The 27,472-nt window shown below is 40.8% G+C and overlaps 2 protein-coding genes across 4 annotated transcripts in view; one reads left to right on the plus strand and one right to left on the minus strand.

Moving 5' to 3' along the window:
* Positions 1-27,472, plus strand: part of ZDHHC15 (zDHHC palmitoyltransferase 15) — a 1,212,570-nt gene that overhangs the window by 232,369 nt on the left and 952,729 nt on the right. The window lies entirely within an intron of this gene.
* UPRT (uracil phosphoribosyltransferase homolog) overlaps positions 1-27,472 on the minus strand; it is a 37,437-nt gene that overhangs the window by 8,368 nt on the left and 1,597 nt on the right. Inside the window, 3 exon segments of the mRNA XM_082716050.1 lie at positions 1,200-1,262; positions 2,312-2,381; positions 6,077-6,119. Of these exon segments, the coding sequence (XP_082572176.1) occupies positions 1,200-1,262; positions 2,312-2,381; positions 6,077-6,119 (176 nt within the window).

Here is a 27,472-nt window from a genome sequence, read left to right on the forward strand (position 1 = left end):
CACTCCCCTCCCCTCAGTAGTATGTGTGACATTCCTCAGCCACCCCTGGCTGCCCTAAAAGAAAAGCAAAGAGTTAACTTACAGAGATCACAATTCTTCAAGACAGGAGTCTCCCTCGGTTTACAAATGTCCTAGTGATTCACAACAAAGAAGCTATCTTCTCAATAGCCCAACTTCAAGAGACAAATAACTTAGTTCCTTAAGCCCTAATGTTGCCCTCCCCACCATAAAACTGAAGGAGGCTGAGGCAGAAGGAAATGTAAATAAAGTTAAATTTCTTCTAAACCTAAACCTAAACCTAAACCTAAATCAAGGACACTTGATGGGAGAAATGTGAAACTTTATCTCTAAACCTCCAAGATAGTGTCAGCAATCATTCCCAAGCATATGACCCACTGATATACATCTAAAGGGTCTCACGAGAAGATTTTTATTACTGGTAATGAATAACCTTTTCCCCAAACAATAGCTAGCCCCTCAAGGTCCTGGAGACCTTGCTTCCAAAATTCCTTAGAGACTAACATCATCCATAAACCCCTTTTGTCCTCAACCACTGCTGAGTATACCTCTACTCTGCCTTTTAAAAACCCTGACTGTAATCTGGCTCAGGGTCCAAGTCCCTACTCTGCTGTGTCGGGTATACTTGGGCCCAAGCTTAAGCTTGCTGAATAAACCCTCGTGTGATTGCATCGGTGCTTGGCTCCTTGGTGGTCTCTCAGACGCAAACACTCGGGCATAACAACACATCAAATATAAAACTAAACACACTGAATAAGTCATTCAGGCCATCTCCGGCTCAGGTAGGACTGTTCCCTAGTAAAGAAATTTAAAAAAAAAATTTCTCCAGTCAGGTATTCAAAGTTCCACAGGCCCAAATTTGTGCCATATTCCATCAGTCTTCAAGCTGTCCTGTTCTCCCCAAGATAGTACCATCTCATCCTCCTATCCTACCCTGAATTTCTCTGAAAGCAGGCTTGCCTGTGGGGATAGGCCACATAGAGTAGATGCTCTGCAGTTAAAATTGGTCAAACTCAGCAACATGCAGGCCATGATCCAAGGCACTGTGAGGACAGACAACATAGGTGATGAGATTTAAGTCAAGTCAGGCTGCAATTATGACAGACAAGCCCACCTCTCTCCTGGAAAACGACTGTTTCTATGCATGCAAAGAAACAAAAATCACATATATGCAAACCTACCGCTTCTCATTATGCTGACCCCACAATTTCCCTTCTCAAATTTCACTCCTTCATACTTGTACCCTGTTGGGGAATAGAATCAAAGAATTTATCTCTCATTACTGGAAGTATCCACTTATTTTTAAAGTGCCTGTAGTTTAAAGCCAATGGGTACAAAGCAACCCTTGTCTAGACATTCTGTATAACCTCTTAGGTTCCCTCTGAAAGTAATGAGAAGGCATGATTTTCAATTATTTCTTAATTTTCATAAAAAACCTGTGGAGATAATTGGGAGACACGGGCTTCGTTGAGTAGGAACAGGACATATGATGACATGATATTCACACACACATTCCTCAAATTGAATTCAGAGAGGAATCACTCCGCTCTGAACACTATAAACATCATCAATTCAAACTGGGAGCTCACTGTGATGCACAGGAGACAGCCTCCTCATTCCACCCCTTTTATGAGCTCCTATTCTGCCTTAAAAAGCAGGAGAGAAAGGCTGAGATTGTTACCAAGACTTGCTCAACCATTGGTGCCATGCTGAATTGGATCAATTATGATGCAACAAGCTCAGCCCCTAATTTTCATAAAGTCAACCACTGAATAGAACAGCTTCCATTATTTACTAGAGAACAAAATCAGAATTTTAAATCCCTGAAATAGGGATCTTCAGCTGTGTTCTATTAAAGTAAAACAAAGTACTCTCTCCAGATGTCATCATTTTTAGTTTCCTTTGTCTTTTTTACTTCTCATTCTTTTACTTGGAATCTCAATGCTAAACCAACCTACCCCTTTATTAACACCAGCAGCTTCCCCACAGAGGTGAAGATAAGCTGCTAGCCATTCTTAACTCTTGTCCCAATGGGCTGTCATCAAGGCAACACCTGCATGCTAAAGAATATTTATTAACCTTTAACTTGAATTGACAAGCAAGCCATTAACAAAAGTCACCCATATAAATTTCTTTACTAAACATCTCTGAGTTTATTAAGTTGTTTAAAAGAACAGCTCCACCTAGACTCCTCATTTTGGATACTGATTTACTCAGATCGCTTTTTTCCCCCATTTCCCCCTAACTTCCAGAACTTTCAGGACAAGAATCTGAGAGTAACGACCCTTGTTACCTGTTGGAGTGGTCACCATGCATTCTTTATATGGCAGCTGATTCAATCCCTCTTCCACAACCAGTCTGATCTAAAGAGTCAAAAGAAGAAGTTGAGAACCTGCTAGGTCTAGTGTTAGCTGTTAGCTTTAGGAGCTGAACACTAGGCACAAAGTCAGTAACACAACAGGCAAGGGTTTAGCTTATGGAGGTAGGTAGGGGCCCCCAACACAAGTTAGATGCAGAAACAGATCCAAATGCTAGGCTGCTTGCTGGTAAGTATCGAACCTTGGGTAGGCACATGATTGCCACCAAAAGGCTCAAGTATGCCTTCTGATACTAATTCACTTAGGCCAGCCGATATTACAAGAGATGCAGAACTACAAGTGACAAGAGTCATCCTTAGATGCAACAGACTTCCTTTTTGAATTTTTAAAAAATTTAACTATGTTCTGTTAGTCACCATTCAGTACACCATTAGTTTTTGATGTAGTGTGCCATAATTCATCGTTTGCATATAACACCCAGTGCTCCTTGCAATCCGTGCCTTCCTTAATACCCATCACCAGGCTCACCCATCCCCCCACCCCTCTGCCCTCTAAAACCCTCAGTTTGTTTCCTGGAGTCCATACCCTCTTGTGGTTCATCTCCCCCTCTGACTCTCCCACCCTTCATTTTTTTCCTTCCTTCTCCTAATGTCCTCCATGCTATTCCTTATGTTCCTTCTGGTAACTCTGAAAATAGTGCCCACTGGGAACTTCTCTGCCTTGTTTAGTACTTTGAAATTCAGTTGGATTCTTTTTAACAAAGGCTTGCCATAATGCAAATAAAACCTGAAACTTCTCAGGAGGAAATAAATGAATGGATGGGGCTGGATCAATTTCCTGAGCTTGAAGTAGGAGCCAGTAGAATGCCCTGGGGATTCTCGGCTTAAAAAAAAAGGGCTTCTAATGATCTTATTGTGTGGTACAGAGGAAAGAATACATCAGAGCTACTAGGAATAGCCTCCAAAACCCAAATATGATACTCCTATGAGCACCCAGAGCCCACCACAATTAAAATAGTGTCTGCAATGCACATTTTCTCTAATCAATCCTTCATTATTGATTAAGAATTAGGAACAGCAGGGAGAAACACCATGTTCTATCACTACAACACAACACCCTGCTGCCATTAAAATGATCAATGCTAAATGGGCTAGCACTTTGTCAGCCTGAAACACCAGAGAGCCCAGGAACCTGATGAATACTGTATATGTATGCACACTCATCTCTAGCCACCACCTTTGAGGTGAATGTTTCTCAGGTGCGAGCTGAAGGGAAGAAAAGGAACCTTTTCTTTGGATAGCTGAGATCTCTTAGTAACACTTTTTTTTTAAAGATTTGTATATTTCTTAGAGAGAGAGAGAGAGTTTGGGGGAGGGAGTGGACAGAGAAGGACAGTCTCAAGCAGACTCCCCACTGAGCGTGGAGCTTGAGGTAGGACTTGATCTCATGGGCATGAGATCATGACCTGAGCCAAAATCAAGAGTCAGGCACTTAATGGACACCTGAGCCACCCAGGCACCCCGCCCAGGAACACTCTCCTAAAGAGTCTTGCCTCCTGCCAGTCTCCTGCAATTCTGGAACAGAAATTAATATGTCCAAGCCTTATGGGAGAACATAAAACCAGCAAAAGGATGACTAAATATAACGAACTCAAGATCTGAGTGCCAGGGAAGCCAATCCTGACAAATTCAGGATAGAATTAATGTCAACTATAATGGGACCCTTGTGCTAGGACAGTGTACAAGAAATCCTCAATACCGGAAACCTAAATAGCTCCAGTCCCTACCACAACCACAAAAGACCCTCCACACACTCTCCTGGTATCAGAACCTTCAAAGCCAGAGAGGTCCAAATTATCATTGCCTCGTGTCAATTGTCATGGGTCCTCATTACATGATTTGATTAAGATATAATGCCTGCCCTTTCAAGTATTTTACAATGACCATGAACTTAACTCCTTCCTTCCATAGACAAAAGGCAAAGAAAGCAAAAGAAAGAGGAACCATTTTTGACTAATGAACACCAACATTTGTTTTCTCCACAGCAGCCAATGACTGAGGAAAAGAAAGAGGAACCATTTTTGACTAATGAACACCAACATTTGTTTTCTCCACAGCAGCCAAGGAGAAGTTCCTTCCTCCTTGAACCCCTTCCTTTGGTTTGATAAAAGCATAAAGACAGAATGACCTAACTATAACTCCAGGAGTGCCAACTACACTGACCTTGACGCAATCCAAGTGTTATTACTGCCTCTGGAAGCTCAAATGATTGTAAATAGAAGTGGCCTCTGAACTAGGAATACTTAAGGCCACAAGCCCAAAAGGAGCCGCCTATACTCGTTAGGAATTAATATTTCCTGAGGGAAAATCAAAATGGAAAGTTTCATGCCTTCCCCCCCAACATTCCCTTTAATAATCTATCTTCTATTCTTTGATTACACCTGTAAGGTTAAGAAGCCACTTTTTTCTTTCCCAAACTAAATACTGACAACAGCATTTCAAATGTAAACTCCATGAAATCAGGGACAATGTCTGTATTCTGGACTGCTGTATCTCCTCCCTCTGTAACACAGCCCAGCCAAGGACCTGACTGGAGTTCAGTATATATTTCATCAATGATGAATAATGAATAGCGACAGCAGAAAATGTATCAACCTTATTCCAAGCCCTGAACACACTTAGATGTAAACACAAAAAGGAAAACAACCCAAATCGGCCTGAGACCCTCTCAGACCTCATCAGCTAAACTGAACTGGGCTTATCAGAAAGGATGAACACCGACCATTCACATTGACATGCATGGAACTGGAGGGTATTATGCTGAGTGAAATCAGTCAAGCAGAGAAAGACAATTATCATATGCTTTCACTCTTTTGTGTGGAATATTAAGAAACAGCACAGAGGATCATAAGGAAATGGAGGCAAAACTGAATGGGAAGTCATCAGAGAGGGAGACAAACCATTAGAGACTCTTAACCAGAGGAAACAAACTGAGGGTTGCTGGAGGAGAGGTGGGAGGGATGGGGTAACTGGGCGATGGGCATTAAGGAGGGCACATGATGGGATGAGCACTGGGTGTTATATGCAACTGATGAATTACTGAACTCTACATCTGAAACTAATCATGTACTATATGTTGGCTAATTGAATTTAAATTTTAAAAAAATTTTAATTCAAAAAACTTTTCCTTCACACATTTAAAATAAATAAATAAATTAACTGAATTGGGCTTGGCCAATCCTTAACAGGAAGTCCCTGAGGGAAGCATACACAGTCCAACTTAGCATTCCGCATGTGAGAATAGTACAGAAAAGGCAAAATAAATATCCCCCCGAGGTAAGTTACAAGAGGGGATATTAGTGTTTCTCTATTAAATGAATTATCACAAGGGTAACTACTAGATCTCCTTACATCTTTGGTTTTCTTTTAATGTACTTTCTTTTAATGTACTTTCACTGCCCAAAGATGACATATTTAAGGGTTGCCAAGATCTACTTGAGAGGTAGAAGTACTTCAGAATAAACTCAGAATGAGTTCATGGGCAATGCTTTTGAGGTGAAAGAGACTGAGGCACAGCTTTAATGAAGGGGTAGAATCAATACTTCAGAAGCCTGCCAGGATGATGACTACTTGGCATGATCTCTCTAACCCCCCAGAATTCTCTAGAACAAAAAAGTCACTTGGCCTACTGTGATTATATCACTAGGAACAATGAAACAAAAATGGAAAGTCTCCACCTACCAGACGATCCGCAGAAAACATGAAGTCCCCTCTACTGGCTGTCCTAGAAAGAAAGTAGTATAAATTTTAGTCCAGATTACAGCTTTAAGGGAAAATATTACTTAACACATATAATAACAATGCTATTAAGACCGATCACATACTAAAGGCCTAAAAGATAATATGTACAAACTATCACTGAAGCAAGATATTTTTCACTAGAATACAGGAACTTAAATGGAATGACATGCTACTTAATGCTGTCTATAATGCACTCTGTACTTAATGCTGTCTATAAAGCACCTTAAAATTTCAATAGAGGCAGAACACCTGGGTGGCTCAGTTGGTTAAGCATCAACCTTCGGCTCAGGTCATGAACCTGGAGTCCTGGGATTGAGGCCCCCATCAGGCTCCCTGCTTGGCGGGGAACGTGCTTCTCCCTCTCCCTCTGCTACCCTGCTCCTGTGCACCTATGCAAGCTCTCTTTCTCTTTCTCTCAAATAAATAAATAAAATCTTAAAAAAGAACCTACTAGAATTCTCTAGTGTGCTGGAAGATATCCTCCCCTGGGAAAATTACAACTTCAATTTCCACAGCAGAAATTGCCATGTGATCACTCTCTCTTACTTCTTTTTATTCCAAATAAACTTGATAGCTCCCCGCCTTTTATTGACAAAAGCCATTTTTAACAACTACACTCGTGCATACATGCACTAGGTGTACAAAGATTTACTTATAAAGCTTTTCTAAAAAGGTCTGAAAATTACATCAGGGGCCTAATATTATAAATATATTACTGCCATCTTTCCCACAGGTCACTATCTTTTAAAAACTTCCTTGGTGCCAAGTATTAAGCATATTTGGTGCATTATCTGATCTATTCCTCACACAACCTTAAGAGGTAGATTCCACTGTAAGGGCCTACTTAGCCAGAGCGACTCCATCTTGGTTAAATAGCCATTTTGTTGTTTATGCAGTAAACTCAGATTGACCTTGCCCCCCCCCCAGAGGAATTTACTTAAAAACAAGTCTGGGAAACCAGTAAAATATGGCCGACCAGCCCCTGATAACACAGCCCATATACCAGGACGTGTCAGGTCAGGGGGAGATAACAGAGCCCAGAATGCAAGGATGAGTCAAGCCAGGTGGAGACATCCAATCAGTAAAGCACCTCCCTAACCACCAATGAATGTGGGCCCCGCCTTTTGGGCACCTTTTGGGTGCCAATTCTGACCAGAGTGATAGGCTAGTTCAAATAGCTACTATGGGGTGAATTATAATTCAACTCGCCACCTGTGTGCGGCCAGGCTCAAAAACCACATCGCCTTTGATCTATAAAAGTTAGTCTGTGAGGCTGGGAGGGGTCACCTTCTCTGTAAGAGGCAGCCCTGACTGGTCGGTTTGATTCTCGGTGCTGGCATGAAATAAAGCTTTGCTTGACCCTCGCTTTGTATCAGTCTCACTCCTTTGATCACAGACCCAGAACTGGGGGCTTGTCCAGGATTAAATGACAAGAACTGAGCCAGCATCAGAGTTTCTGGGAAAAGTCTCTGGAGGCAAGATCTCAATATTTTATTCTGTGAGATCCAGTCTGTCTGTCTGTCTGGTTGCGGAGCTCCAGGGTATGGCCCACCGGGGAGAAGCTGGACGCAGCATTGCTACCCAGGGCTGAAGTGGATGTGGGGACGGCCCATCCCTCTTCTGGTAGATCGCCAGGGGTTTGAGTCCCCCTAGGCATTCAGGGTACCTAGAAAATCCCCACCAGCGGGTGTTTGTAGGGGACCGAGAAGATCCCCACCGGCTGCTGGGTCTGTGGTTGTCTTTGTCCTGTCTTTTTGTTGTCTGTTGTGTTGTTTGTTTGTAGGGGACCGAGAAAATCCCCACCGGCGGCAGGTTCTGGGTAAGGGCTGCTGGGTCTGCAGTTGTCTGTGTCTTGTCTTTTTGTTGTCTGTTATGTTGTTTGTTGTGCTTGAAGAAACGGGGCAAGCAGAGAGTAAGGGCACTCTGACTTTCATCTCTCCATTCCTCCTAATAGGTGTGGAGCTTCTCACTCACTCATTTCATGTGTTAATGGCTATAACTGGAGCCAACTGTGGTTTATCTAACTCAAGACAGAGACTTTAAGGAATATTCCCAAGTAGCTGCCGAAACTCCCTTTGTTTCAGGAAAATTCCTTGCCTTCTGTGGCCCGACATGGACTGCTTAGCCCCTCCCCCTTGCTAGTGAGAAGGCATGGCATCTGTTCCTCTGTTGGAGCTGATGAGCACTAAAACTGGGAACCCTTTCTCTGCCTTCTAGCGGCACTTCATTCTTCTGTTCTTTACTGTCAGGAAACAAGAAGATCACCCCCTGGACCTAACACCCCCCAACTCCGGAACTTCCCACCTAGGTCTCAGGTAAACATTCGAAGTGGAGTGGGTCCAGGTGGAATGTAAATCGGTATTTGAACTAAGTTAAGTTTGTTGGTTTAATTAAGATAAACATGTCTTTGAAGTTACAGCAGTAAATGTGAAACTTCAAAGTTTACCTAAGGTCAAATAAGCTCATGTTATTTGTGTTAAAATCTGTGTTAAAATCTGTTAAAATCTATTAGCAAAGAGATGACTGAACTGATGGTTAATTGTCTGTCTCAAAGTTTTAATGGGTAATTGTTAAAGTAGCTTTCAAAGTCTTTGGTAACCTGAAACTTTAAAGTTTTGACTGGATGACAAATGGAATTAAAATACGAACAACTAGGTTTGTGATTTTAACTTCCTACTGCAAAGAAATTAAGAATATTTAAATCTGTTGGTAAACATGTTTTGTGCTTAACTGATTGATAAATTTGCCATCTAAAGAATTCTGTTGTAACTGTTCACAGTTGGTTAATACTTAACCATCACTAGAGAGTGAAGAGTTTCTAAGAGTACAAAATTATAATAAGTGTAACTAAGACTGATGGAAATAAGGGAAGAAACTCTGTATGTAGCAAAGTAGGAGATATATAAGAAAGAGATAAGGAATGGGAATACATTTTGTTAAAAGTAAGAGAAGGTAATTTTGTCCTAAATGAAATGGTTGTTTGGAAGAAAATGACTTGGGACAAAATAGGAATGCAAAGGAAAGTTGTAGAAGTTTTGTGAAGGGAAATCTTTGGAATGAAATTTTAGGTATGGTCAGGACGGACTAAGAAAAAAAAAAAAAAAGACCAGATGCCTGATCCTGTTTTAATAAGAAAAGAAAGAAAAACAGCCCCCAAGATGATTTAGCACTCTCTTGAGGTGCCTCCACATATATTATCCTTCCACATGAAAGGGCCATTTGGCCTTGAGAGACTGGGAAAGTGCCCGGCCTTGAGAGACTGCGAAAACACCCCGTTACCATCTCCCATTGCCTGTGACCGTAGAAACTCACTCCTAACCCTGTCGGGTACTCAGTCTTAGGGAATGATCCCACTGAGCCCACCAGTGTTAATAAAGCTGTGTTCTCCCATCTCTCCATGTGCCATTTGGGTTTCCTCAGTCCCCTCGGATTTTCTGCAACATCTGGTTCCCTGACCAGGAATCCCAACTGCGCTAGCCCATTGTGCCACTGGTGTGGGACAGGGGACGGGCCACAGAGGGCAAATGGAGTACCTGCTCTAGGGTTTAGGCTCGCCCCGCTGATTTCAGCGGACCCAAGGCTGGGCTCTCTTGGACACTGTCTGAGCCAGACCCATTCGTAAAGAATGGAAGGAAAGACTGATCACCTCCCATTAGCCAAGGATACCCAGAGGGGGGTGTCCAACCTGTATGAATCTGAAAAGTGCCTGACTGTGTGAATCTCTCTGTACAGCTCCACTGCTTCGGCTACAGAGTCTGAATGGGCTGCACTCTGAGTCTCTTGGGGCGTCATACAGCATATCACTCATCTACTCCATGGAGTAGCCTGGTCCGGGGCTTATACAGACAGACCTTAGCTAAGATGCTCCTAAGTTCCCGTGAGGGATGAGAGCAGGACAGAATCTGTAAGATCCCCCTCCCTTTGTCTGCGACATCATTCACGATGGGAGGGAAACCCAGTAAACCCACTATCTTAAGACTGCATGCTTAAGAATAAAAAAAGAAAAGACACTGGTATAGAAAAGCTGGTTTTCTCTATGTTTGAAAGGGCAAAGTTTTCTTAGGTTAATTGATTTGTTAAAAAATGTAAATGGGGGCACCTGGGTGGTTCAGTGGGTTAAGCCGCTGCCTTCAGCTCAGGTCATGATCTCAGGGTCCTGGGATCGAGTCCCACGTCAGGCTCTCTGCTCGGCAGGGAGCCTGCTTCCTCTTCTCTCTCTCTCTGCCTGCCTCTCTGCCTACTTGTGATCTCTCTCTGTCAAATAAATAAATAAAAAATCTTTAAAAAAAAAAAAAAAATGTAAATGGTTTTCTCTCTGCCTGCCCAGAATATTCAGTTTCTATGTTTTGTTTTATCAGGTGTTTAACATCCCTAATTATATTTAGGCATGTGCTTTAAAACTTTCTAAGGTTTTAGCAATTGTTGACAAGAGGTAAATTGTAAATGAGACCTCTTTGACTCATAAGGCTTTTCCTTGGTATACTAAGTTACTCAATAAGTACTGGTAAACCAATAATAAACCTTGGGTTACATTTGGGTAAATGCTGTAACTACTCTAGAGGTTCTATACATTTCCTAAAGTTTTAATGTTTTGATAGGGTCATCACTTGATAATTTAACCGTATCTATTCTGAGTTCTTGTAATTTGTAATGGTTTTAATTCTCTTGTAAAATAAATTCCACCTTAAAGGAAATTCACATGGGAGACTTTCAGGACATATACAGGTCTTTGATATGTTGAAATCCTGGAATTGAATTGGGTAAGAACTTCCAGAAGTAAAAGCTGCATTCAGACTAAACCAGAATTAGCAACATGGGACTAGATGAACTGAAAGTTTGTAATGTTGTATCTCTTAATGTTTTGGCTTATTTTAAACATTACTTGTTCTGTAATGTTCACTTTTCCAGACTAGGGAAACTTTTTCTTATCTATAACTTACAGAGATGTAAAAGTATTCATTTGTAAACAAATCAAGGCATTCAACTTTTCTCTCTATCCAAACCCTCTGAAACTCAAAAGGTCTCAGCAAGTATTCTTTCTTCTATGGCAATCAGTCATTTGCATAAGTTCAATAAGAATCTGTTCTCCTTATAACAGGACACCATTGGAAACACTGGTTATTTTACCAAGGCTTGGACTGGAATGTCATATTTGAAAAAGACTCAGATATGACCAGAGAGCTTAAAGGAACTAAAGTTGACTTTATAAAACGTGAAGCTGTAAAGCCCTTTGGAACTGTTGGCCTGATACCTTGCTTACAGATTTCCCAGCAGCCTCACCAGATGAGTAAAGAATGTCACTTACTGGAAGGTGCAGGAACCTCAAGATACTTTGGGGACCTGAGGAAGAGGAATTCGCCCAAATCAACAGGTATTGCAGGCATGTCTGATGGCACGTACATGGCTTGGCTTCTGGCCTGGAGAGGCTACTAAAAGTTCAACTTCCTTATAAGAAGTTCCAGCAAAGCAGATTCTAAAAGATCTATATGAACACTCACTGTTCTTGCTGAGCTTATGTAAATAATTAGGCCAAGTTTGTTAAAACTGGACTTGTTTTTCAAATGAATTAGTCCTGATTTGGCTCTTTGGAAATGAGGGTTATTTTAGAGAAAAAAAAATGTGCTTTAATAACACACCTTTATGGATGTTAAATTCTAGATTTGATTGTTTTTAAGTGTTTGTTTACCTACGCTAGACAACTTGAGGTAAAATTCAGAGAAGTTGCACGATAGCTCGTTTAGACGATCCTGCCTTTGCCAGTCAGTCAGCCCCAGATATAAGGTGAGAACTTCAGAAAATTGAAGGATTTGAAGGGAAGAATCTGACTGAGTTAGTGGGAATAGCAGAAATAGCCACTGAGGACAATGAGTCATGCTTGCGGGGGATGAGAGCTCTCTTACAGACTCTGCAGAAAAAGGGTATCGAGTGTCAGAAAAGAAAGCACAGCTTTGTCAGAGCCACGCCACTTATTTCAGCTTTGATCTCCATGAGGGAGTGCGTTCACTGAGACCAGGAAACAGGTGATCACCCGATACCTCTGCCCCACCACGCCTCAACAAGTGAAGGAGTTTCTTGGGACAGTGGGCCACGACAGGCTGAGGATACCGTGGTTCGTGGAGATGGCCTGACCTCTCTACGAACTAAAGGAGGACTCACTATGGTAGAGTGGACAGCTGAGAAAGAAGGAGCATTTCGGGAATTACAAACAGCCTTACTGAGTGCCCCAGCATGGGCCATCCCAGATGTTACCAAGCCCTTCCACTTGTATGTGGATGAAAAGGCAGGGGTGGCCAAAGGAGTTTTGACTCAGACTCTGGGGCCTTGGGAGAGGCCAGTAGCCTATCTTAGCCAGAAACCAGATCCAGTAGCGACTGCATTCCCCCCTTGCCTCTGCATAATTGCTACCATGGCCCTCCTGGTCAAGAATGCAAGTAAACTGACTTTGGGTCAAAATCTCATCTTGACCACCACTCATGCTATCGAGGGCCTTCTCCAGACTCCACCAGACTGATGGGTGACAAATGCCTGAGTGATGGGGTATCAGGTCCTCCTCCTCAATGAACCAAAAGTGACTTTCTTGCCCCCAGCAGTGCTAAATCCAGCCACGGTGCTGCCAGAGGAGCTGGCTGACCCACCCACACGACAGCAGGGAGGTTCAAACCCAGGTCACAGGAATAAGGTCAGATCTTAGAGACCCTCACCTCCCAGATACAGAGATGACTCTGGTCACTGACGGGAGTAGCTACATGGTTGATGGAAAGAGGTATGTGGGGGCTGCGGTGGTTTCTCCTAAGCAGGAACTCTGGACGGTGGCCCTGCCACACAGAACCTCGGCACACACACACACAAAAAAAAAACGGAGCTGACTGCACTCACCAAGGCACTGCAGATGGCCAAGGGTAAGACCGCCAACATCTATATGGACGGTAGGCTGGGTAGAGGCTTTTTCTGCCAAACATGAGATGGCAGGAGTGGTAGCCAAAAAGCTACTAGAGGTTTGGGTTACCTCTCACATCAGGTCAGACATCAGCCCGGCATTTGTGAGTTCAGTCTCACAGGCATTAGCCAAGGCCACAGGTACTAATTGAAAACTACATTGTGCCTACCAGCCCGAGAGCTCCGGACAAGTAGAGAGAATGAACCGGACTCTTAGAGACCTTGACAAAGCTAATTCTGGAGATTTGCAGTGGATGGGTGGATCTCCTTCCTTTGACCCTCCTCAGGGCACGATGTACACCCTACTTAAACAAGGTGACCCCATTTGAAATAATGTTCGGGAGACCCCCCCACCCCGCTCTGCCCTTGGCTACAAGAGTTTGCCCTAGCAGAAAAGACTGATCAGTCTGTACTCCAGTCACTGCAGGCATTACAGTCTGTCCAGCCCACGCAGGGACCCCACACTGAGACAGAGACAGAGTTGGAACCATATTCTTACCAACCTGGGAACTTGGCTTGGATATGCCACCACCAAGTGGGAAACTTGGAGCCTCACTGGAAGGGACCATCTACTGTCATCCTGACCACCCCCTTGGCAGTAAAAGTAGAAGGCATCAGGGCCTGGATTCACACAGGTCACACCAAATGAGCAGAGGACAAGGACACTCCCCAAAGATGGAAGCTACTGCCGATGGACCCTGCTGACAGTGGACTAAAGCTAAGACTCAAAAGACTATGTGTTCATTGCTGCTCCTATTGTTACCTGTTTGTGTAAGAGCTTCTGAGTCACCTCATAAGACAGAAAAGTATAGATGGGAAATTAGATGAACGGAATTTGGAGAAGTGGAAAAGGTTCTACAAAGCGGTAAATGGCTAACTCATCAGCCGACTGTGCATTTAATATAACCTTATGCCAATTGGTACCCATTAACCTCTGTTTAGATGCCTTACAGTTTTACATGTGCCCTAACACTGGGCCTCCCCAATGCAGTGGGGGGATGGCCTGGGGGCCCACCAGAGTACTATTGTGCACAATAGGGATGCTACAGAAGTTTGTTCAACTGGTCCCTGTGGATAACTTCCCTAATATCAGCAATTGCAGGCCCCCTGGTTTTATGATTACTAATGTTACTTTTTGGCCCCTGCATTATAAATGCCCTAATGTCATTTGTACAAAAGAAAATTGGAGCAATAAAAATGTTAGTCTTACATGCTCAATATAACCCCTTACAACAGGAGAACATAGAACTGGCTAAAAAGTGAAGGATTTGACTAATCTCCAAAGAAAAGGGGGGAATGTAAGGGCCTACTTAACCAGAGTGACTCCATCTCAGTTAAATAGCCATTTTGTTGTTTATGCAGTAAACTTAGATTGACCCTGTCCCCCCAGAGGAATTTACTTAGAAACAAGTCTGGGAAACCAGTAAAATATGGCCAACCAGCCCATGATAACAGAGCCCATATACCAGGACATGTCAGGTCAGGGTGGGGATAACAGAGCCTAGAATGCATGGATGACTCGAGCCAGGTGGAGACACCCAATCAGTAAAGCACCTTCCTAACCACCAAAGAATGTGGTTTTGGGCGCCAATACTGACCAGAGTGATAGGCTAGTTCAAATAGCTACTATAGGGTGAATTGTAATTCAATTGGCCACTTGTGTGTGGCCAGGCTCAACCACATGGCCTTTGCTCTATAAAAGTTAGTCTGTGAGGCTGGGAAGGGTTGCCCTCTCTGTAAGAGGCAGCCCCAACCAGTTGGTTTGATTCTCGGTGCTGGCGCAAAATAAAGCTTTGCTTCACCTTCGCTTTGTATCAGTCTCATTCCTTTGATCACGGACCCATCACCATTACTACTAATTTAGTGATGAAAACAGTGAGGCTTACAGAGGTCAAGTACTTCAAGGTACTTCCCAGCCTGAAGCTCTCCAATTCCAAGTCCCTGAGTGAAGCCATTATTTATTTTGCTCTAATAAGGGTATATTTTCTAAAGGGCCAGCTTTGAAATGTATTTTAACTTCTCTTCCTGCAAATCAGACTGGCATGCACACAATGAAATAGAGTTTGGTAGGCAAATAAAAAACATAATTAAAATGCTCCTTCTGAAGAGGGAGAAGCTACCATTATTGCATGGCTTGTAAAAAAAGTTAACAATATAAGAACACACCCTTTTAAAAAATTATTACATCAAGACCTCTGATCCATAACTTAAAGCAATTGATTTGAAATCAAATCCCAGTAGCACTGATTTAGGTGTCATTTAAGAAACAAGGCCCAAGGAGGGAGTTAAGATGGCACAGTAGTAGGGGGACCCCAGGCTTGCCCTGTCTCTAAATTACAGCTAGATAAATATAAAAACTTTCTGAACACCCAACAGATCAATCTGAATGGTGAGAGAACAAACTGGAGAACTAGAGAGAAAAGATGCCACATCATGGAGGTAGGACATGCTATGTGAAGAAAAGAATTGTGGGTGCTGCAGAGGGGAGGGAGCCTTAATCTCAGAGAGAGGAAAGAGAGATAGAGAAACAGAAGGCAGCACACAGGGAACTGCACCAGATAGACAGACTTACCCAACACCATTCACTGGGAAAACTACTGTGGCTGATTATTGCAAGTGTTTATAAGCACTGGAGCCCAAAGTCTGAAGTTTTAGAAGTCTGGGCCACTGCTGGGTGGAGCTGGGCGGGCAGTGGTGCTCCTGTGGGGAAGGAGGGCAGAGGCCCAGAAAAGGACAGTGTGCTCTGAGAATCCCCTGGATTGCACAGGGAGAAATAGTTCCCCTTCTCGTAGGGCATTTGGGGGAGGTAAAACAGCCTCTCAGAGGACAAAAAAGCTTGTGGATGCCAGTGTGAGACCCCATTTATTAGCACAGGAATGGAGACACCTGCTGAGGGCAACAAACCTTAGTGCCAGCTTTTTGCTGCACTTTACCTTAAACTCCAGCCACTGTGCGACAGTGCTAATGGGCATGATCAGCGGTGTGCAGAGATCCTCCCTCAGAGGATCACCATGGCTCCACATGCACCAGGTCTCTAAAAATCAGAGTTTGTAGTTTTGAAATCCAGCCATGTGCCTGAGATAAAACACAGGAATTCTGTACCGTTTGGCAGGCAGACAGCTTGGAGGCAGGGATCTGACAGAGGCCACAAGAGGGGTGAATATTTGCTTTTCTGTGAGGGCTTCCTAAGTGGTGGACAGGAGCTCTCTGCTCTGGGGACAAGAGAGCAGAACAATGCCACTGCCCACCCCCACATCAGCATTGCCCTACTTCAGTGAGCAATACAGTGCCACCTACTGGAGGCTTAGAGCTGCTTGGAACAAGCACCCTCTTGCTACCCCTCCCAACACTCTGCAGGTGCATCTCTACTGGGGCAAATCCCCCTGAGAATCAGTGCATCAAACCCCTCCCCCAGAAGACCAGCACAAATCCCTCACATGCATCATGTCTAGTGATCATAGAGTGTTGCAAACCTTCAACTCTAGAGGAAATAGGATCTAGTTTCGGCTTTTTTTTTAACCTGTTTTTAATAGAGCCATTACTCTCAGGGGCAGGAATAGAACAGGCTTCCCTAACAACCATACACACATAAAAATGTGACCTAGAATAAATGACAAGGTGGAGGAACTCACCCCAAAATACAGAACTGGAAGAAGTCACAGCTAGGGATTTATACAGATACAAGGAAGATGTCTGAACCAGAATTTAAATAAACAATTATAAAGATACTAGCTGGGCCTGAGGAAAAGCACAGAAGACACGAGAGAAACCTTTACTACAGAGGTAAAAGAAATACAACCTAGTAAGGCCAAAATTAAAAATGCTAGAACATGAATGGCTGCCATGACAATGAGGATGGACAAAGCAGAGGAATAAATCAGTAACATAGAAGATGAAAGTATGGAAAATAATGAAACTGAAAAGAAGAGGGAAAGAAAAGTATTGGATCACAAATGTAGACTTAGGAAACTCAGCAACTCCATGAAGCATATTTCTATCATAGGAGTCCCAGAAGAAGAGAAAGAACAAGGAGGTTTATTTGAACAAATTATAGCTGAAAACTATCTTAATCTGGGGACAGAAACAAACACTGAAATCCAAAAATCACAGAGAACTCCCATTAAAGGTAAAAAAAGATGACAATCATCAAGACATATCATAGCCAAATTCACAAAATACACAGACAAGGAAAGAATCATGAAGGCAGCAAGGTAAAAAAAAAAGTCCTTAACCTACAGAGGAAGACAACAGGTTCCCAACAGATAACTCCATAAACTCTTGGCTGGCCAGAAGAAATGGTATGATATGTTTAATATGTTGCCTGGGGAAAATATACAGCCAAGAATATTTCAAGGCTTGAATTAAGAATAGAAAGAGAGATAAAGGCTGTCATTCAGAATAGAAAGAGAGATAAAAAGTTTCCCAGACAAAACTAAAGGAGTTCATGACCACTAAACCAGTCCTGCAAGATATGTACAAGGGGCTTCCTTAGATGGGGGAAAAGACCAAAGGTGACAAAGACTAGGAAGGAACAGAGAACATCATCAGAAACACCAACTTTAAGATAATACAATGGTACTGAATTTGTATCTATCAATAATTACTCTGAATTTAAATGGACTAAATAATACAATCAAAAGACACAGGGTACTATGAAGGAAAGGATAAAGAAAGACCCATCTATATGCTGCCTATAATACTCATTTTATTTTTTTTACTACCATTATTAAGACATATATTTGTTTTTCAAAGTTTTATTTAAACTCAGGAAAATTCAGGGGTTCATCACTTACATTACATTACATTACAACATCCAGTTGTAACATCCAGTTACATTACAACATCCAGTGCTTATCGTAACAAGTGCCTCCTTAATACCCATCCCCCATCAAGCCCATCCCCTACCCAGCTTTCTCCACGAACACTCAATTTGTTTGCTATCATTAAGAGTTACAAGAGATTCATTTTAGACCTAAAGACACCTGCAGATTGCAAGTGAGTGGATGGAGAACAAAAGAAAGTCAGACTAGCTATACTTATATCAGAAAAACTATATTTTAAACCAATGACTATACCAAGAGATAAAGGGCACTATATCATAATTAAGGGGTCTATCCATCAAAAAGATGTAACAGTTGTAAATATTTATGCCCCCAACTTGGAAGCATCCAAATATATAAATCAATTAATAACATATATAAAGAAACTCATTTATAATGATACAATAATAGTAGGGGACTTTAATACCACACTTACAGCAATGGATAGACCATCTGAACAGAAAATCAAGAAGGAAACAATGACTTTAAATGATATACTAGACCGAATGGACTTAACAGACATACTCAGAACACTTTATCCTAAAGAGCAGAATACACATTCTTTTCAAGTGCACATGGCACATTCTCCAGAATAGATTACATAATGGATCACAAATCAGGCCTCAACAAGTACAAAAAGATTTAGATCATACCATGTGTATTTTCAGACCGCAACACTATGAAACTTGAGGTCAACCATGAGAAAAAATTTGGAAAGACTGCAAATACATGGAGGTTAAAGAACAGCCAACTAAAGAATGAATGGGTTAACCAGAAAATTAAAGATAAAAAAGAAAAAAGATACATGGAACCAATGAAAATAAAAACACCAGTCCAAAACCTTTGGGAGGTAGTGAAGGTAGTAGGTCCTAAGACAGAAGTAAATACACATAATATACATAAATATACGTAATACACATAAATAAATATAGTGCAATAGCAATACAGGCCTACCTCAAGAAGCAAGAAAAGTCTCAAATACACAACCTAACCATACACCTAAAGGAACTAGGAAAGGAATAGCAAATAAAGGCTAAAGCTGGAAGAAGGGAAATAAGAAGAGATTAGAGCAGAAAGAAATAGTATAGAAATAAAAAAACTAGAAAAGTTCAATGAAACTAAGAGCTGCTTCTTCGGAAAAAAAACAAAACAAAACAAAACAAAAAAAAACCTGATAAACCCCTAGCCATACTTATCAAAAAGAAAAGAGAAAGAACCCAAATAAATAAAAACATGAATGAAAGTGGAAAGATCACAACCAACACCACAGAAAGAAAGAATTGTAAGAGAATATTATGAAAAGTTATATGCCAACAAAATGGGCAATCTGGAAAAAATGGATAAATTCCTAGAAACATACAAATGACCAAAACTGAAACAGAAAGAAATAGAAAAGTCTGAACAGACCCATAACCAGTTAAGAAATTGAATCAGTAAACTAAAATCTCCTAACAAACAAAATTCCAGGGCCAAATGGCTTCCTAAGGGAATTCTACCAGACATTTCAATAAGAATTGATACCTATTCTTCTCAAACTGTTCCAAAAAACAGAAATGGAAGAAAACTTCCAAACTATTTCCATGAATCCAGTGTTACCTTGATTACAAAACCAGACAAAGACCCTGCTAAAAAGGAGAATTACTAGGCCTCTATCCCTGGTGAACATGGTTGTAAAAATTCTCAATAAAATACTAGTGAATCAAATTCAACAATACATTAGAATTATTCACCATGATCAACTGGGATTTATTTCCAGTTGCAGGGGTGGTTCAATATTCACAAATAAATCAATGTGATACACCACAGTAATAAAACAAAGGATAAAGACCATATGATCCTCTCATTCGATGCAGAAAAAGCATTTAACAAAATACAGCATCCATTCTTGATTTTTAAAAAAACCCTCAACAAGGAGGAATAGAGGTAACATACCTCAACATCATAAAGATCATATAAGAAAGATCCACAATGGGGATAAACTGAGAGCTTTTCCTCTATGGTTAAGAACAAGACAGGGAAGTCCACTCTCACCATTACTAATTTTTTTAAGATTTTATTTCTTTATTTGACACATAGAGAGAGAGATCACAAGAAGGCAGAGAGACAGGCAGAGATAGAGGGGAAAGCAGGATCCCAACTGAGCAGAAAGCCCGATGCAGGGCTTGATCTCAGGACCCTGAAATCATGACCTGAGCCGAAGGCAGAGGCTTAACCCAATGAGCCACCCAGGCACCCCTCACCATTATTATTTAACATACTACTGGAATCAGCAATCATACAACAATCTTAGGATCAGCAATCATACAACACAAAGAAATAAAAGACATCCAAATTGGCAAAGAAGAAGTCAAACTTTATTTGTAGACAACATGATACTATGTAGAAAACCAAAAGGTTCCACCAAAAAAATCGCTAGAGCTAATACATGAATTCAGCAAAGTTGCAAGATATAAAATTAGTGGATAGAAATCTGTTGCATTTCTATACACCAATAATGAAGCAGCAGAAAAAGAAATCAAGGAATCCATCCCATTTACAAGTACACCAAAAACCACAAGATACCTGGGAATAAACCTAACCAAAGGGACAAAAGACCCACTCTCCGAAAACTATAGAACATTTATGAAAGAAACTGAAGAGGACACAAGGAAATGGGAAAAAATTCCAATGCCACGGATTGGAAGAACAAACATTATTAACATGTCTATACTATCCAAAGCAACCTACACATTTTATGCAATCCCTATCAAAACACCACCAGCATTTTTCACAGAGCTAGAACAAACAATCCTAAAACTTGTATGGAACTACAGAAGACCCTGAATAGTGAAAGCAATTTTGAAGAAGAAAAGCAAAGCTGGAGCCATCATGATTCCAGACTTTAAGCTATATTGCAAAGCTTTAGCTATTAAGACAGTATGGTACTGGCACAAAACAGACACATAAAACAAAAGAACAGAATAGAAAACCCAGAAATCAACCCACAACTATATGGCCAACTAATCTTCAACAAAGCAGGAAAGAATATCCAACGGAAAAAAAACAATCTCTTCAACATATGGTTTTGGGAAAACTGAAGAGCAACATGCAGAAACACCTGGACCACTTTCTTACACCATACACAAAAATGAATTCAAAATTGATGAAAGACCTAAATGTGAGACAGGAAACCTGTCTCCTCCTTGAGGAGACCACAGCAATAACTCTTTGCCCTTGTTCATAGCAACCTCCTATTAGAGATGTCTCTGGAGGCAAAAGAAACAAAAGCAAAAATGAACTCTTGGAACTTCATAAAGATAAAAAGCTTCTGCAAAGCATAGGAAACAATCAACAAAAATAAAGGAGCCTATGAAGGAAGACAACATATTTGCAAATGACATATCTGATAAAGGGTTAGTACCCAAAATCAATAAAGAATTTATAAAACTCAGCACTGAAAACACAAACAATCCACTTTAAAAAAGGGAGGAAGACATGAATAGACATTTTTCCAAAGAAGATATCCAGATGGCCAACAGACACATGAAAAGATGCTCAACATCACTCATCATCAGGAAAATACAAATCAAAACCATGATGAGATACCACCTCACACCTGTCAGAATGGCTAAGTCAACAGCTTCACATCCTGGCAAGGATGTAGAGAAAGGGGAACCAACACTCTTACACTGTTGGTGGGAATGCAAGATGGTGCAGCTACTCTGGAAAAGAAAAAGAGTATGGAGTTTTCTCAAAAAGTTAAAAATAGAACTACCTTAGGACCTAGCAACTGCACTCTTAGATATTTCCCCAAAGGGTTCCAAAGTACAGATTTGAAGGGGTACATGCACCTGGATGTTTACAGCAGCAATATCCACAACAGTCAAACTATGGAAAGAGCCCAAAAAGCCAATGACCAATGAATGTATAAAGAAGTGGTATATACATACAATGGAATATTACTCAGTCATAAAAAGAATGAAATTTTGCCATTTGTCACAAGGTGGTAGAGCTAGAGTGTATTACGCCAGGCGAAATAAGTGAGAGAAAGACAAATACCATATGATTTCACTCACATGTGGAATTTAAGAAGCAAAAAAATTGAACATATGTGAAGGGGGAAAAAAGCAAAAAAGAGAAAGTGAAAGAAACCATAAGAGACTCTTAAGGATAGATAACAAGCTGAGGGTTAATGGAGGAGGTGGGTGGGTTATGGGCTAGATGGGTGGTGGGTATTAAGGAGGACACTTGTTATGATGAGCACTGTGTTTTTTTAAGTAAGCAATGAATCTCTAAATTCTACCCCTGAAACCGATTTTATACCATATGTTAATTAACTAGAATTTAAATAACAATCAATTAATTTTACAAAATTTTTAAAGGATTATTTTCAACATTTGGGATGGGAGAAGTTAGGGTTAACACAGGGTTGCCAGATTTAGCAAATAAAAATACAAGACACCCAGTTAAATGTGTATTTCAGAAGTATGTCCCATTCAATGTTTAGGATATATGAAAAAAAGTTCATTGTTTATCTGAATTCAAATTTAACTTGGTGTCCTGTATTTTACCTCGTAACCTAAGAAAAAAGAACTAAATAGGCTTAAATCCACTTCTATTATGTTTTTGTTTGGTTTTGATTTTGAATTTTTTAAAGCAAGAGGTAAAAGGGAAATAGAACATAAAAGCTTTCTGGCAGGTTTAAACCAAAGGAATATTTTATTTAGAGTTAATGGTTAGTTAAAGCTCTGAAAACATAAACTCTATTTCCAGAGCTATTTTGTTATAATGTGATCACTAAAATAAAGAATAACTCCAAGGTCTTTCATGGTATGCAGATGTTTTGTAAATGATACTCTGTCTCCTCCCTTCACCCTAAGAAAAACAACCCCCCAGTGAAGTCCTTGGAGCAAAACTAATCTGATGTGAAAAACTGAAAAAAAATATATATATGGCTTTTACTACCTGCCAGGTAGAAGTCATCAAGGCCACAATCCCTAGCACCTTAAAAGCTATTAAAATAGTGTCAATATTTACTTGCACCTCAAAGCAGAGTTTAACATAAGTGTTCAAAGTCAGAAAAAGAAGAGAAGCTATCATTTTCCCTTAGAACTCAGGCTTCATTCAGAAGGTTATTTTCTTATAACGATTGAATATCAATTCCCATATGTGTCTGGTACTGTGCCATGCCAGATTTTCTTTATGTCTCCCTGGAGTATAGACTAGTTGGTGAGACATTACTAGGATATGACCAATAAATCTTTTAACCAGGGTATGCATAGTTTAAAGAGGTGATTCCCCCTTCCTGGACTAAAAGCCAGTTAGAAAATTCACAGGTGAGTGCCTGAGTGGCTCAACTGGTTAAGCGACTGCCTTCACCTCGGCTCAGGTCATGATCCCAGAGTCCTGGGGATCAGAGTCCATGGGGAGTCTGCTTCTCCCTCTGACCTTCCCCCCTCTCATGCTCTCTCTCTCTCTCTAATAAATAAAGAAAATCCTTTTAAAAAAGAAAGAAAGAAAATTCACGTGTAGGGGCTCCTGGGTGGCACAGCCTGTATCAGGCTCCCTGCTCGGAGGGGAGCCTGCTTCTCCCTCTCCAGCCTGCTGCTCTCCCTGCTTGTGGTCTCTCTCCCTCTCTCTCTGTCAAATAAATAAATAAAATCTTTTTAAAAAACTTTTTAAATTTTTAAATTTAAAAAAAATATATTTTTAAAGATTTTATTTATTTATTTGACAGACAGAGATCACAAGCAGGCAGAGAGGCAGGCAGAGAGGCAAGCAGGTGGGTAGGAAGCATACTTCACGCTGAGCAGAGAACCCGATGTGGGTCTCCATCCCAGGACCCTGAGATCATGACCTGAGCCAAAGGCAGAGGCTTAACCACTGAACCACCCAGGTGCCCCAAATAAAATCTTTTAAAAAAAATTGACATGTAAAACCAAAACCATGTCCATGTTGTAAACAACTTGCAGGTCACAGTTTTTTTCTGTGGTGAATACGTTGGTTTTGTACAAGTAGGGAAAATAACCAAGATTCCTCCATTCTCAGGGTATTGCCAGGCCAGGCTCTCTAGGCTGGTTGGGTTTGGTGTGGAATCCCTAGCTCAGCCTATATCCCTAATCCAAAGCCAGGCAAATCACCATGCTGGGGGAGAACGGTCATTCTCCCAAAAGCAGTGGGCACAATCACCTGTGGTGTTTGTTAAGCTACAGGTACTCAAGTTTCACCCAAGACTACCCAGGTTTTACCCAAGACTACGCTAAGGGTACCAAAAATTTTATTTGGGGAAAAAAAAAGACTCCCCAGGAAATTCAGATGCACAGTCTCAGTAAAGAACATCACATTACCTAGCCAGATGACTCAAATCACATTAGGCTGCATTCACATTAGGGCTAAACAGGATGTTCATCCCTCCTGAGGTTGTCTCCCCTCCAGGTGACTAAAAAAATAAACTCATAAGGCTGATCTGGTTCATCTTTAGTGTTATTTCATGGAGTAAAATACTCTTAGAATGCTCCATTTTCATCCCAGTTGTCTGCTGAGGCCAAGGAAAGCCCTTCCAAGTACAAGGGAACACTCAACAGCTCATGAAATAGCTTTAACCTTTCAGGAGACAAAAGAAAAAAATTAGAGAGGGAAGATTATCTTTAAATGCATTGTCTTAGACATGAGCTCTTGAACTATGGTCAAGGTAAAAGTACATTACACTCAGATTTTGCTGGTTTAATATATAAAGGAGGCAGGAAGAGAAGGATGTTCTTGCTGTTACAAAAACTGAAAATGAAGAGTAAGTTCTCTTCCCAAGTTCACCAGTTACCCATATGTAACTCAGTAAATAATTTGCTCTCTCAATGTTTAGATGACTGCACTCTCTGAAAGAAAACCATTTACTTGAAATTCAATAAGACAGCCAACATATTATATTACAAATACTACACATTTTTTTTAAAAAAAGACATTTTAGATCAGTACAATATTCTCAATCTTGCCTGCTTTATCTTTTTACAACATGCAGCCCTGTGGCTCAACCTCCATTTCTCCAGGGCAAAGTCAACTCAGAAACCAGTCCCTTCAACAGCTAGATAGAAAGGACAGGATCAATAAAGGAATAACAAGTACTCCAATTACTTCTATTATCAGACAGCTCCACAGTGCACATATATGATGTCACAGCAAAACAGAGAAGAGCATAAGCTCCGAGGAAGACAGGATATGATAACTGATGGCAACTTTAATAGCTTAACCTATGTAACTATAGCTCCTCTTACCACAGGCACCTTATACCAGCCCCCTAGAGGGGATAAGACAGATCTTGTGTGAGGGGAATGGCAATTTTTTAAGATAAAGGAACAGAGGCCTCTGTTAACAGATTTGATTAACAAAAACAAAACTAGGGGCGCCTGGGTGGCTCAGTGGATCAAACCCTCTGCCTTGGGCTCAGGTCATGATCCCAGGGTTTGGGAATGAGCCCCTCATCCAGCGCTCTGCTCAGCGAGAGCCTGCTTCTCCTCTCTCTGTCTGCCTGCCTCTCTGCCTACTTGTCTGTCAAATAAATAAATAAAATCTTCAAATAAAAAAAAACCAAACAAACAAAACTAAAACACTGTCACCAGCCTAAATAACTAAACATCAATTAGTTAAAAAGAATTTTAGTGAGTCTCTCTATATTGTATCATAGCAGGATAAAAATTACCCAGGATCTCTCAATTTTGCTTTTTAAAATAAGAACGAGAGGGGCGCGTGGGTGGCTCGTTCTGTTAAGCGTTTGCTTTCAGCTCAGGTCATGATCCGGGGATCCTGGGATTGAGCCCCACATCAAGCTCCCTGCTCATCGAGCTCTGCTCAGGGGAGCCTGCTTCTCCTTCTCCCTTTCCCTCTGCCCCTCCTCCTGCTTGTGATCAATGTCAAATAAATAAATGAATGAAATCTTTTAAAATTAGAAAAAAAAGAATGTCAGTTCTATATATATAGTTAAATTCCTTTTACTGTCTACTGGCCTTTATGTACGCAATTCGAACCATGCATAAATCGAAACATGAAGGCTGGCACAGCTCTTCACAGTTTACAACAAATGTTCAGACAGTATCTTGTTTTAGCATCCCAGGAGTTCCATGAGATATTACCCCATCCTCGTTTAACAAATGATAAAGCTGAAGCACAGAGATGCTAAACATCTTGCCTAAGATCACTCTGGATCCTGCTGTCTCTTTCCAAGCTCACAAAAAAAAAAAAAAAAAAAAAAGATTTCATTTACACTGAGGTTTTTCTGAACAATGCAGTAAAATCAAGTATTGATGCTGTCATATATGAATGCTGAACCTCATGTCCTCTCCAAATCTTACAGCAATGGTTTACCCTTACAATGTCATGAATACCCCTTCATGAAAGGTAATGAAAGCTAAGGAATCCCCACCCCATTAAAAAAGGCACATATGCAGATGTTCATAGTAACATTATTCATAATGGCCAAAGAGTGGAAACCACCCAAAAATCCATCATTTGAGGACAGATATACCAAAATGTGGTATATCAATACAGTGGAATATCATTCAGCTAAAAAAGGAATGGCGTACTGATGCAATGTGGTTGACACTTGAAAACATTATGCTAAATGAAAGAATCTAGTCACACAGAAGACCATATGTTATATGACTCCATCTATAAGAAATGTCCAGAATAGGCAACTTAACAGAGATAAAAAGTATATTTGTGCTTGTCTAAATTAGTGGTTGGGTGGGTTGAGCAGAAATGGGGAGTGACTGCTGATGTGTATAGGCTTTCTTGCTGAGGTAATGAAGATAGTGCAAAATTGACTGTGGTGATGGTTGCACAGCCATGAACATGTAAAAGCCACTCAATTGTGCACTTTAAATGATGTACTATATGGTATGCAAATTATATCTCAATAAAGATGCTATTTAAAAATCATTAAAATACATATAGTGAGTAATATTTCCCAAATAATTTCTGATGGTTAACCAAGACCCTGAAACCCATCTACAGGTACACTGGTGTCCAAGACTCAGGGTCAATAACTCCTGATCTACAGAAATAAGAATCATCCTATTTTCTTTGTTCTACATTTGAGTATTATTTCAGCTTCCCCTACAACAACTATCAAACCTATGCCTCCTACTTTTTAAGATCACTATTTCCACCTATTAGATCACATGACCACAGTATTTTTCAATATTGATTCATTACATCTAATAGGTGAGACAAGACTGATACACAAATAACAACATACAAAACAGAAGGTGAATCTTGCATTTGAAAAGCCAGGGAAGATCAGCAAGGAAGAATGATTAGAGGAAAGCTTTTGAGAGGTGGACATTTAATGCTCAGTTTAAGCTTGAAGAATAGATAGGAGATGAACATGCAGAGAAGGAGTAAGGAGAATTTCAGAGGATGGCAGAATCAGAGATGTTGCCGAATAGTTCCTAGGAACCATGAAGAGAGGACTTACTACTGTCAAGCTCAGGATCCTGGACTTTAATCGATAGGCTCTAAGAAGCCAAGGAAGGCTGCTGAGTAGGATAGTTATCTAATCAAAACCGTATATTAAGACTGTTCAGTAATATCTGGGAGTATGTGGAAGGCA

Source organism: Mustela nivalis (assembly GCF_964662115.1).
Source record: "Mustela nivalis genome assembly, chromosome: X".
Taxonomy (NCBI): Eukaryota; Metazoa; Chordata; class Mammalia; order Carnivora; family Mustelidae; genus Mustela; species Mustela nivalis.